Source organism: Panicum virgatum, chromosome 1K (assembly GCF_016808335.1).
Source record: "Panicum virgatum strain AP13 chromosome 1K, P.virgatum_v5, whole genome shotgun sequence".
Taxonomy (NCBI): Eukaryota; Viridiplantae; Streptophyta; class Magnoliopsida; order Poales; family Poaceae; genus Panicum; species Panicum virgatum.
Window position 1 is genome coordinate 12,597,875 of NC_053136.1, and position 13,430 is coordinate 12,611,304.

General features: G+C 49.6%; 2 protein-coding genes across 3 annotated transcripts; one reads left to right on the forward strand and one right to left on the reverse strand.

Annotated features, from left to right (window-relative positions):
- Positions 1-6,525: 6,525 nt before the first annotated feature.
- Positions 6,526-11,460, reverse strand: LOC120695454 (G-type lectin S-receptor-like serine/threonine-protein kinase At1g67520). 2 transcript variants are annotated; one of them, XM_039978702.1, is made up of 2 exons: positions 11,247-11,460; positions 6,526-9,055 (listed from the first exon to the last, which is right to left on the reverse strand). In XM_039978702.1, the coding sequence occupies exon 2, from the start codon at positions 8,866-8,868 to the stop codon at positions 6,697-6,699; it is 2,172 nt and encodes a 723-aa protein (XP_039834636.1). In that variant the 5' UTR covers positions 8,869-9,055; positions 11,247-11,460; the 3' UTR covers positions 6,526-6,696. The 2 variants fall into 2 exon arrangements, with proteins under 2 accessions (XP_039834636.1, XP_039834640.1); XM_039978706.1 differs by lacking the exon at positions 11,247-11,460 and adding an exon at positions 9,333-9,427.
- Positions 10,163-10,726, forward strand: LOC120652702 (translation initiation factor IF-2-like). The gene has a single exon (XM_039930594.1). The coding sequence runs from the start codon at positions 10,163-10,165 to the stop codon at positions 10,724-10,726; it is 564 nt and encodes a 187-aa protein (XP_039786528.1).
- Positions 11,461-13,430: the final 1,970 nt, after the last annotated feature.

A 13,430-nucleotide genomic window follows, 5' to 3' on the forward strand; every position in this document is an offset into this window, starting at 1 on the left:
CCCTCTAGGTCGCTCTTCCGGTCCTCATCATGGCTAGTACTTATTAGGTCTGGAAATTCAGCTCGCGGCTCAGGCTTAGAGCGGCTCGTGAGTCCGGAACGAGCCGAGCCGAGCCGAGCTGATCCTGTTTTATTGGCTCGTCAAAACACCGAGCCAAGCCGAGCCAGCTCGCTCCGGCTCACGAGTCGGCTCGCGACCTATGGCTAGGGTTGGGGAGTTGAGCTAAAAAAAAGCTAGGTTTAGGGAGTAGGGGTTCCTTATTGGGCTGATGGGCTATTGCCTATTGGGCCACTTTGGCCACAGGCATGGACGTTGGACGCAGTTTTTTATTTTTATATTTTTTATTTTTCATTTTTTACAAAAATATATTTTTGTTTTCAAAAGATATAGGAATATACCCCGGCCACCCCGCTACCGGGACCTGGTCGCCCCGCTGCGGGGCGGCAGGGGCTTTTCTGCAAAAAATTTCGCCGAAAATTTGCGTTTAAGCCCCTGGAGGACCGACCGCCCGACAGCAGGGCGGCCGGCCCCCAGGCCGCCCGGCAGCGGGGCGACCGCCTCCCCCAGCCCTATATAAGGGATTGGCTGCCCCCCCACCCCCGCATTTGCCTCACTAAAAATCCAGAAAAAAAGAAAAGAGAGGAAGGGAGGGAGAGGAGGGGTGAAGGAGAGGCAAAGCGGCGAAGCCCTGTCGGATTTTTAAGCCGGCGACTGCAGATAACCAAAATTTTCTACACTTTACAAATAGATTATATTGTAATTATTTTTGTTGACACAATAGATTAGCAATCAGTTACTATAGTGAGTAAGGTCAAAGCCAGATTTCTAGTTTAGGTGTAGTTACTTGTAGTGATTAGCATTGACATAGTAGATTAGCAATTATTTTAATTAATGTTAGTAGTGATTAGTGTTAGATTAAGGATTTAGATTCGGTTATGTATGGATATGTATTTGAACCAGATGGTAGCATGTAACAATATAATTTCGTTATGTATGGACATATAGTGTTGTACGATGGTACTATTTAATTTAGATGTGTGTGATTGTATTGCATTGTTTTGATCTTATGTGGTAGGTATGGCCGGGGTTACTCCTGCATTGCTGGACCCAACAATAGACTCGGATCACCGGTCCTTTCTTGTTGTGGTTCAGCACCAACAACTCAACGTGCTGCGTCCACGTCCACCTACAGAGTTGGTTCCTGTAGACCCACGATGGGTGCCCAGGTGATATGTCGTCTATTTTGTGTTTTTGTCTGTTATACATTTCGTTATATAATGTACTAACATTTCTGAACTATATGATGCAGGCTGAGCAAGGCATGTCTTCTTACTGTGGCTCGTCTTGCTGAGAGTGCCTTGATGAAGCTAGACAGGTCTCTACTTTCAGCTCTCGTTGACAGATGGAGACCTGAGACACACACGCTCCACCTCCCTTGTGGGGAGATGGCACCGACCCTGCAGGACGTTGCGATGCTGCTTGGCCTTCCTATCACCGGGGACGCTGTCGGGCCCCGCGTGGTACCTTCTACGAGGCTGGAGGACCTTGAGCAATGTTTTGCAGGTGTTGCCACCATAATTGATCCTGAAGACTTCAATGAGCACCCACAGTCGAAAGGCCCTTCGAAGTTATGGCTCCTACAGTTCCAGGTACAACTTTCTACAAAACGATGTGTTGATGTATTTTACAGCTTTGAAATACCTCATGTGTTTCTTATTCTCAATGTTCGTACTTCATTACAGCCGGACCTGTTGGCAGCCGACGCTGATGACTACAGCGTGACTAGATCACTCGAGGCATACCTGTTGTAGTTGTTTGGGTACATCATGTTCAACAACTCACACGGCCACTGTGTGGATAGGGTGGTTGTGCCCTACGCACAGGAGATCGCCGATGCAGATGAGGATGTCATACCCTTATATAGTTGGGGTTCAGCGGTTCTTGCATGCACATATCATGGACTCTGTAAGGCATCACGGCAGAATGATCGCAATGCTGTCCTAACGGGGTTCCCAATTCTACTACACCTTTGGTCTTACGAGAGGATTGCTATCGGTCGTCCCATGATTGACCAGTCACCATACAAGCCGGATATGTACGGTGACACGGAGGACGACAGGCCCACCATGGGGACTCTCTGGTACTCTCGATAGGTATGGACCCGATAAACGTTTGTATTCTATGCATACTATGGTCATATATTATTCTCTCAATACATTTGTTATGGACACATAATTTTTATTTTTGCAGAAAACATGGGCACATGTACAGACCCAACGGTCTTATCCTGAGTTTGTTGCGGCATTTGATCGATTGACCCAAGAAGATATTGTGTAGGAGCCATACAGACCTTCGGCTATAGCCACACGTGCACCGCTTGGGATATGTTCGGTTTGCACACAGGACCAGGGCCTATCGATGACTACTGCAACTTTGGTGTACGACGTTGCAGTTGAGGCCCACTGCCCGGATAGAGTCATGAGGCAGTTGGATCATGTTCAGCGCCACCATCATAGGTAACAAAAACGTATAATTCCCCATGTACTAATAACGTGTCACTAATTTCTATTTAACGTACAGCTTGTCAAGGGCTGGACATCCTTTCTCCACCATGTGGGTCACTAGGTTATAACCGTGGGTGGCTGCATGGGATAATGCAGACGAGCAGTTGGCTGAGGACACCGGTCCACACACTAAGGCTTCGTTTAGGGCGTACCTGACCTGGTACGAACCTAAGACCCGTTGCCGCTTGACATTTGCTGACAAGCATCCACAACCGCATGTTGCGACTTCGCAGGATGGCTATGCACGACACAGGGATGAGGCACTAGCTGGGGCGGTGAGTAAATATTGATGGCATTTTCAATCTTTTAAGATTTGTGGACTAAGTTTTCTTGGTTGCAGTTCGAACAGTGTAGGTTGCTTGAATTAGATTGCTCACTGAATGTAATGAGGATTCATGGCGGGTCTACGATGAGCATGCCGGCGCAACTCGAGGCCTGGACCACTCAACGTGATAGAGCCCGAGGCATCCTTCAGGCCTTTGGTACGCGGATGGTGTACGAGGATTCCTACGAATCATCGCAAGCGTCCACGTCGGTTCCTTGTGGTGCCGCAGTGCAGCAGCCTCCCTCATACCACCCATAGTACGAAGGTATGGTGTGATATTTACCGATCCGTATGTTCGTAGGCAATATTTAAGTACGACTCCACACAGGGTATGGGTACCCCGGTTCTCAGCCCTATGGAGGGTCAGGTGCCTCGCAAGGGGCTCTGTTTCAAGGAACCCAGTTTACCTCTATGACACCAGCTGCAGAGACTTTAGGTAAATATGTGGTGCATAATTTTATTTGCTTATGTTTTATGGTCGAAGGCTCATACATTACTATTTACACTCAAGATCACAATAGTTCACCGGAGCAGGGTCTTCTTCGTATCACCCTATGCCGCCACCAGGAGGATATCAAGGAGTTTATTCCTATCCACCACCACCACCACCTCCAACACAGGGTACGTACAATTATTTGTACGGAATTGCATTCACCTATTTAATATTGCTTAAAAAAAGATTTTTTGTGATCCGTAGGGTGGTCTCAAGACAACAACGAGGCCTCATTCGACGACTTTGCACGGTTGTTTGCTACGCCTGCCCAGGACGATGATCCCAGCTTGCATACACCTCTGGCTCAGTTACGCCGTCCTGCTAGAGACGTGAGGCCACCGGACCGTCATAGCTACCCTACAGATCACGTACATGCACAACGTAAGAGAGGTCGGCACGGTAGGGGTGGTTAGTTGTTGCCACTTGTTTGTCTATTGTTATTATGGACCTGTCGTTTTGGTTTTCATATTTTGTACTCAAACTTCATTTATGCTACCTTGCTAAAAATAAAAAATAAGAAAAGTACTATTTTTTTAATCCATACCGAAATGGATCATTCTGGATATTTAAAGAATCACAGATCGAGATCGTTTATGCTTAACCAAAGAAGGATCCTTCTTTTTTACTAATAATACAACAAAACTAATAATACAACAAATAATACAACAAAAGAAAAATTGATCTCGATCATAAAGGGATAGGTCTCATTTTCTATGTGTTTTACCTCACTAATCATGAAAATAAAGATATTAAATTTGACTGGACTTGACACTTGATTTTTTTCTGAGAAAGAAAATGAATGCTTCGAAATATATCTAATCCACGAGTTCATAAGAGATACCTTGCAATGCAAGCACACTTTTGCAGTACCAATGAATTGTTAGACCATTATATGTTATATGAATAATATTACGACAAACCGAGAATTTTTGGTGAAGCAAACGAGTGCTGGCGGCTTTGGGAGGCGGTCGCCCCGCTGCCAGGCGGCCTGGGGAGCCGGCCGCCCCGCTGTCGAGCGGCCGGTCCTCCAGGGGTTTCAGCGCAAATTTTCCGCGAAAATTTTTGCAGAAAAACCCCTGCCGCCCCGCAGCGTGGCGACCAGGTCCTGGCCGTCCGACAGCGGGGCGGCCGGGTATATTCCTGTAAATTTTGAAAACGAAAATATATTTTTATAAAAAATAAAAAATAAAAATTAAAAATTAAAAAAAACCGCGACTATGGACACCTAAATTTTGCATTGGGGCTGGAAACGAGCCGAGCCATTGCCTGTGCTTGCGTGTTCAACGAGCCGAGCTATAATTGCAGTACAGAATAGGATCGGGCGCAGACTCCTGTTCTTGGTCTCCTGGGGCGGCAACAGCAGCAGCTTGGGGTCGAGGAAGGAGTAGGAGTTGGGTAGTCGGCGGCTTCGGGTGCCGTCTGGCGGGCGACCGGCCGGACTACGGCTTCATGTCGAGGAAGGCGGGCGTCTGGTGCCTGGTGGCAGTGGCGGATGTACACCCCGGGCCACCCGTGCCATGGCCCGGGGTTCGGCTCAAAAAATTGCTGAAGAAGTCTAAAAAATTGTTGAAGAAGAATAAATATACTACTTCGCGATGACATTTGTTGTATGTTTTCTATCTTTCCATTATGTTCTCGTGTATCTTTTGAACTTCCATTATGTTCTCGTGTATCTTTTAAACTATGAGTTTGTCGACGTCTGATTTTTATCACAACTATATTTAAAATTCGGTCCGGGATTCAACTCAATCCTGGTTCCCCAACTTCCTGGTGGGATGGCGGCGCCTTCGAGTCGAGGAGGCCAGCGTCTGGCGGCCGGTCGGCGGCTTCGTGTCGAGGAAGGACGGCATCTCGTGCCTGGCGGGTCGAGGTGCCTGGCGTGCGGCGGACGGGGGAACGGGGGAAGTGGAGGGCGGGCTGGCGGCTGCGCCTGTGCCTCCGCGGACAGGGACGGCCGAACAGGGGAGTCTCACGAGTGGAGAGCGAGCGACACGGTTCAGTCCACCATTTTTACTCCAAAATCACCATTTTTTATACTCTCTCTCTCCCGTATACTTCTTTATAGGAACTTAAAAAATATACTCCCTCCGTTCGTTTATGTATGTCGCTCCCGACATGTTCGGAAAAAAACAAGGAAGCTGCGAAATGACGTTTTTGCCCTTCGTTTCTTTTGTGTCCTGCTGCTAGCATGTTCACGATTTCACCTGATCTCCTCACGCCCGTCAGCCCGGCGATGCTTGGATGCCGGCAAATCCGGCGCTGCCTAGACGCCCGTCGGACCGGCGTTGCCTGGACTCCGGCACCTCCGCGGCGGACCGGCGCCGCCTGGACGGCGGCGCGGGGCCGTGGACCGGCGACGGGAGCTGCGTGGGCAGACCAGGCATGAGAGTGGGGGAGGCACCCATGGAAGCACATCACAGCAGTCAACAATCCAAACATTATTTGGTGCAGCAATCAATCGTACCAATACCTTTAATCGTGGATCAATCGATCGAAACAATAACCGGATCCTAATAAACAAAAGCACGTTCTTTGAAGAGCGAGCTCCAAATTAGTAGCCCGCAGCTTCTGAATCTCATTCCCGATGGCCTCGCTGCACAAACACCTAAATCAAATCAAATCGAGTCAGCTCGAGGAAGGCGGAGATGGCAGCAGCGGCGGTGGAGTACAGGGGCCGTGAGCAGGGGGCAGGGACGGGTCAGCTCGAGGAAGGCGGGAGATGGCTGCTGCTTGGATGACCGCCGCTAGGTAGAGGCCGCGGCCGCAGCGCTCGTCTCCTGGCACCAATACTTTCAAATCGAGCGAGGTCCTTCGGCGGAGGATGCGGTCTGACGCAGCTTCACTCGCGTGGTGGCTTCGCTAGGGATGGAGCAGGGACAGGGAGGGGCGGCTCGCGGCGAGGCGATGGGGCGTTGGAGTGGCGGCGCGGCGGCCAGCTCATGGTATGGGGGAGTGACGGGGTGAAGGGCGGCAGCGGCTCGCAGCGCGCGGGTGGGGGCAGGGTCGCGGTGGAGTACGGGGGCCGCGGGCAGGGGCAGGGAAGGGTCCGCGCGAGGAAAGCGGCATGGCAGCAGCGGCGGAGCTGTGGCGGCGAGCCCGCCATTCACAGTCGAGGAGGGGCAAAGAAGGAAGACCACCGAAGATTTGTGAACGGACGTCAAACAAAAAAAAAACAGTTTTAGTTTGTGAACGGACGTCTTACATAAACGAACGGAGGGAGTATTAAAACAGAACGCACACAAGGTACAAAAAAAGCCTGCAGAACGACGGATGAAATAGAAGTTACACGAATAATCCATGTAGGTACGGACAGACTAAAAATCATCCTCCTCCTCCTTCAACAAGCAGAAGATTTCAGGCTTCGCCGGCTCGGTGATCTTGACAGTCCCGTCGAGCATCTTGATGACCTTACTCATGCAAGGCCGCATCTCGGCTTGATCCTGCAGGCACCATATGGCCGTCTTGACCATGCGCTCGATGGTGGCGACACTGACGCCATCGCCATGGAAGGCGGTGATGACTTGTGGATCCAGTATCTCAGCCATACGGTGGTCCACGTAATTCTCGTACACCCATTTTGGAAAGTACCAGTCCTCGCTACCCACCGACTCTTGGCGGAAGCCGTAGCTACGGCGGTCGACGATGATCTCGAGCAGTACCACGCCGAAGCTGTAGACATCAGCCTTGGCGGTGATGGGTTGTCTATGGATAACCCACTCAGGCGCCATGTACCCACGGGTGCCACGGATTCTAGACACGGTCATAGTGTCGGGCTCAGGCTCCGTGCTGATGATGGCAGCCACGATGACCGGATCATCGGTTTTTTTCGCCATCTTGGACAACCCAAAGTCGCACAGCATGGGGCGGAAGTGGTCATCTAGGAGGATGTTCTCCGGCTTGATGTCGCAGTGTAGCACCCACCACCCCTCTTGGAGTTCCTCATGCAGGTACTCCATCGCCCTCGCGACCCCCAGCGCAATCTGGTAGCGCATTTCCAGATCCAGCAGCTGCTGGCCGACATGCTGATGCTCTGTTGTTGTTCCCCAACACTTCTCTGAGCCGTTCTTGAACAAATGTTTGTCGAGCGTGCCATTGGGTGCATACTCACACACCAAAGCTGGAGAAGAGTTCTTCAAGCAGCAACCAACAAGCTTCACAATGTTGCTATGGTGCATTCGAGAATGGATGGTTATTTCGCCTTCGACATCAAACTGCTGGCAGTGATTTGAATGCAGTATCTTCACAGACACTCTGGTGCCGTCATCAAGTGCTCCCATGTAGCACGTACCATAGTATCCTTTGCCAATAACGGTTGAGAAGTTCTTTGTGATAATCTTCAATTCCTTATATGTGAAAATCATAACGTTGTTGTGCCACAGTGTCTTGTCAATAACACTGGGGACCTTCCTTCTGAATATTCCAAGAGTCGTCAGCACAGAGAGCGATGACCTTGAGGCAATTTTGTTTGCGTCATGCTGCAGATACCATTTCTTCAGGATACTCTGACCTTTAGGAACGAATCGCCGGCCTGTCTTTCCTATTGCTTGTTCTAGAGTCGTTCTGAGCTCCCAGAGCCGTCCAACCACGATGTTCATTTCAGGACGTTCACAAATCTTCTCTTTCAGGCAAGCTTTTGCTATTTGTCCAATACCTTCAAGAACCTTCATGCTGTCAGCATTTGTGATGTCTACATCAAACAACTCTCTTGCTGTCTTTTCTTTTGCAGAAAATCGAGCAAACCTTTCAACAATTTCCTTTTTGTTGCCCGTTGGCTTTGTCTTAGTAATTAGCTCAACCAGAACAACCCCAAAGCTATAAACATCATTCTTGGGGGAAAGGCATCCGTCCTTGATAAATGTTGGATCCATGTAACCAATGCTCCCCTTCACATTTATAGTCCAGTCAGTGTCGCCTCCTGAGAGAAGCCTTGCTAATCCAAAATCTGATATTTTTGCATGGAAGTTGTCATCCAACAGGATATTGGAGGGCTTGATGTCACCATGAACAACGGGTCTGTACATGGAATGCATGCACCATAATGCTTCGGCGCAATCTATTGCGATGTTCAACCTTGTCTCCAATGAGATTATAGCTTCACTACAATGGAGATGGTCACTAAGGTTACCTTTGGATACATGCTCAAATATCATCGCTTGAGCATTTTCCTCTATGCAGCACCCCAGGAGCCTGACTACATTCTTATGGTTGATTTGACTATGAGCGATGACCTCTTTAGCAAACTCCTCTTTTGTATTAGGGCGGATGTTTCTCTTCACTGCAACTAAACGGCTATCACTGAGAACTCCTCTGTAAACATCTCCAAAGGCACCACCTCCAATCTTGGTGTCGTAGCTGCTGGTAATAATTCTGATCTCATCTTCTGTGAAATACTTGATATTATGGTTGTTGTCGCATGTCCACTTTGCCTTGTTGTGTTGGATGAAATATCGAAGATTATTTTCTGGAAGATCTAGTTCGTATTCCATCTGATGTTATTTTCTTGAAGCCTATGAAAGTTGTTTGTCTCAAGGCTGCGTTGCGATGCGGGACGCCTTGGCCCCTTCTGCGATGTCCAATTCACCAAACCAAGCGTGCCCAAGCTTCTGTTTGTTCCTGTATCGAAGCACTCTACGGTAACACAAGGAGCCTAAATGTCCTGAGAGAACTTAGTACCTGTCACAATGGAATGACCAGTAAGTCACCATCTATTAGTGCTTGAAATCACCAAAACGCCCATTGTAATTTTCTCAATACTCGACGCTCTTGAAAATTATAATTGGTGGTTAATCCCACATTACAATTTATGCTGAACCAACAGAGGACAAGACGAAAATTTTGCATTGTAAACTAAGTGGGTGAGAAGTACTGTAGGAAAAAAATTAAAAGTGATTCTAGTGACCAGTACACCAAAATGGAAAAATATTGTGTCAATGACTAGTATTTTATTTACCTTTAATGAATAGTTAACTACTCCTCTGGTTAGTCTCCAAAAAAAAACTCCTGTGGTACTGTATATACAGGTACTCCCTCCGTCCCAAAACACACACTGTATATACAGGTACTCCCTCCGTCCCAAAACACACGTCGTCTGCGCGCTCTCGCAAAATGTCCCTGCACAGATGTCGTCTGCGCATAATGGGACCCGCCACCACCGGCTGTCCATTACTCCAGCAAGCAGCAGCCACTCATCACAGCCCCATCCCTCCAACCTTATGCTATCTCCAACCATTCTCCCCATCTAACTCCTCCCGAACGTACTATTTACTATATTTTACTACTTCCCTCCAAAATATTCCTCCCCATATAACTCCTTCTCTCCAACCATTTCCCCATATCTATTCCCTCTATATACTATCACTCATTAACTAACTATTTATTTATCATTTATTAATTTAAAAAATCATATAGTATTTGTACTGTCATAATACGCATTATTATCAAGTTACGGGGCTCAAACGAAATTAATATCATAAAAAAACAGTATGATTAGAGATATAGGGAGAGTTGAAACTCACTCTATATATGGAGGAAGTTATTTCCCCCAAGCTTCCCTACGTGGGGTAGGGGGTATAGCGTGACCTGTTGGAGGAAGCCTTGTCCTCTCCTTTCTCCCTCCTCCCTCGGCATGGCAGCGGCGGCGGGGCGGCTCTGCGCGCCCGCTTCCCAGCGGCGGAGGCGGCTCCCCGCGTCTACGTCCCGGCGGCGAGGCGGCTCCGCGTGCTTGCGTCCCTCGGTGCGACGGCTCCCTGCCACTGCCTGCCTTCGTTCCGGAACCTCAGCATGTCTGCCGCCGCCGCGACGGAGTCCGCGCCGTTTTGCGTCAACGCGGGCACCGCAGGGCCGCGTCCCCACGGCCACCTCGTGCTCCCGGCGGGCCGGGTCCGCGAGGTGCTCGCGTTCGCGGCGGGCGCCGTGGCGGACGCGCTCGTGCTCCTCTCCTCCGCGCACCGCGTCTCCTCACCTGCGCCTCCGCCCGGCCGCCTCCTCGCGCGGCGGCGCGGCCCCGCACGCCGCGTCTCCTCCCCTCGCGCCCCCGCCCCGCCGCCTCCTCGCGTGACGGCGCGTCCCCGCGCGCCGTGTCTCCTCCCCCTCGCCTCCGTCCCCGCCCGGCTGCATCCTCGCGCTGCGCGTCTCCTTCCCCGCGCCCCCGCCCGGCCGCCTCCTCGCACTGCGGCGCGTCCCCGCGCGCCGCATCTCCTCCTCTGCGCCTCCGCCTCCCCGTCCGTCCGCGACGCACTCTCCGCCGCCGACTCCTCGCCCGAGCGTCGAGCGGAGGCCCCGGGCTGCGGCGGGAGGGGGGACGGGGAGACCGGTGCGGCGGGCGGGCGGGCGGGGAGATCGTAGCGGCGCTGCCTGGGGCTGATGGAGCGGAGGATTGGAGGGCATATTGGTATTTTCGCATCTCTGCTATTCCCGCCTCGGGTTCCTAAAGCGACTTTAGTTTTGGGACGGCAAGCTAGAAGCAGCGTGTCAAATTTGGTCAGTATCCTTTCCTGCAGATCCAATCTCAGATCTCCGGATCTGTTCTAATTGAATCGAATTCAAAGTTTTTCTAAAAGAAAATTCCAAGGTTGAGTTGAGAAAGAAATTAAAGCAAAGGGTGGCCGTACAAAAAACAAGCAACATTGATATCCCTGCAATTGCCCATTGCTAATAATCTTGCGATTATACGACTAAATTCCATGTATTAGATTCTCCCATTCCGTGGCAAATAAAATCCAATGTAAGCACAGCCATCAGAAGTTGAGAACTGCGAACACAAATCGTAGAACACAATCGCATTGGGCAAACCAGGAAGAGGAGTGCCCCGGCCACCATAACTGTAAGCCTAGTGGATTTCTGTAGTTTGTGTATGCGTACGTACCTTGCTGTAGGATCAATCGGCCGGCCGGCGTCAGTGCAGAGATCACGGCTTCACCTCGGCGCGCAGTCTGGTTGGCTATCCCTCCATCCGGAGTCAAGATCCATAGACCACACGGGTGGAGAAAGAGATTTCAGGCTTTCAGCCAACCACCGTTGACGCGTTAGTCAAGATGGAAATGTGTCGGCGAGGCAGGGCAGACGCCAGCGAGGTTGGGCCGCCGGTTGGGCTCGATCAGGATTCGTCATATGGCCAACTCGAGTTGGGCTCCATCCATGTGTCTCGAGTTGGGCTCCATCCATGTGTGTAGGTAGCCATGAGTCTGGGACGGGGCTTTATGTATCTTCCAGCGGTTTTTTTTATTTTTTTTGTTTTTTACAAAAATATATTTTTCAAAATTTACAGGAATATAACCGGCCGCCCCGCTGCCGGGCGGCTGGCACCTGGTCGCCCCATTGCCGGGCGGCAGGGGTTTATCGGCAAAAAATTTCGCGAAAAAATTGCGCTCCGGTCCTTGGAGGACCGGTCGCTCGACAGCGGGGCGGCCGGCCCCCCAGGCCGCCCAGCGGTGGGGCGGCGGGCACCGGCCGCCCGGCAGCGGGGCGGTCGGCTCCCCCACCCTTATATAAGGGTTGGCTGGTCCCCATCCCTCATTTGCATCACTAAAATTCCAGAAACTAAGAAAAGAGAGGGAGGGTGGGAGAGAGGCGAAGCCCTACCGGATTTTCGAGTCGGTGACTGCAGGTAACCAAAATTCTTCTACGCTTTACAAACAGATTATGTTGTAATTATTTTTTGTTGACACAGTCGATTAGCAATCAGTTTAATATCATTATTGTATGGCCAGATATGTCGAGCAAACTTCGTTTTCAAGTTCATTATGGTGACTACTATATATGTCATGATGCGTATGAAGTAAATCTATCAGCTTTTGAACGCAGAGAGTGCGGAATAGATAAACCTTTAGAGATGAGTTTTGGTTCTATACGCAAATGACTTCACGAGATATTCAATGTGAATCCAAAGACCCTTTTCCTAACCGTTCAGACTGTGACGAATTAGACAACTGAAGGGGATTTTCTGGGAGTTGATGCTTATAACAAATACCGAAGAATGGTGGACTTACATGCAAGCAGTTCTTGACCGCGGGTGGCCTCTTGCAATGCTAATTCAGATTCACCAGAAGACAGCTCATTTTCGTGAAGGGTCAACAAGTACATCATCTCATATGAACCAAGCAGTTGAACAAGAAAATGAAGATCAGAACATGCATGTCATAGAACCTGAGCCGCAAGGTATAGCTGATCAGGTAGGAGAAAAAGAAGATTAGAACGTGTATGTCATTCAACCTGAGCCGCAAGGTTTAACTGATGAGGGGGAGCGGATACCTGGAATAGTGGAAGCTGTAGAGAATGAAGACCAGGAGGTTCGAATGATGGAAGAATGTGGGGACTCATTAGGCGATGAGGACTACCCGTTGCTAGGTGAATGGCGAGACAAGGGTTTTGGAAATCAAGTGATACAGGATATTAGGGGTAATGAGTACGAATACAGAGAGAATGATGTTGTGCAAGGGGCAAAATATCTTAGCATTGAAGCTGTGAAGGATGCTGTGAAGCTTTGGGCTATATCGTTGAGGAAGAAATTCAGAGTTGTGAAGTCTAGCAGCAAAGAATATGAGGTAAAGTGTGTCAATGGTGATTGTACATGGCGAGTACATGCCTACAAGGGCAAGTACAAGACACACTGAGAGTGTTCAATTGTTACACCACATACATGTAGATTAACTGCTATTGAGCAAAATCACCATAACATCACATCCACTTTCGTGGCCAAGAAGATGTATGGGGTGATTCTCAACAAAATTGATTATGAGCCAAAATTGATAATTAGGGACATAGAAGACCATTTTCAATACAAAATCAGTTATGCAAAAGCTTGGCGGGCAAAACAAAAGGTGTTTGAGATGAGTTTCGGCACATATGAGGCATCATATGATAACCTGCCTCACATGCTGTCAGCAATTGTGCAGAGAAATCCTGGAAGCACGACTGATACCTACATTGTACCGAGTTTGTATGGGGGACCTGGATTTCTGCTCCGTGATTTCTTCTGCCTTGGTGCATGTGTGAGGGCATTTATTTATTGTCTTCCTGTTCTGTGTATCTTCGGCACATTCTTGACAGG

Excerpts from the sequence above, each read along its gene's own strand:
- LOC120695454 (XM_039978702.1), bottom strand. The coding sequence starts at position 8,868 with ATGGAATACGAACTAGATCTTCCAGAAAATAATCTTCGATATTTCATC.
- LOC120652702 (XM_039930594.1), top strand. The coding sequence starts at position 10,163 with ATGTCTGCCGCCGCCGCGACGGAGTCCGCGCCGTTTTGCGTCAACGCG.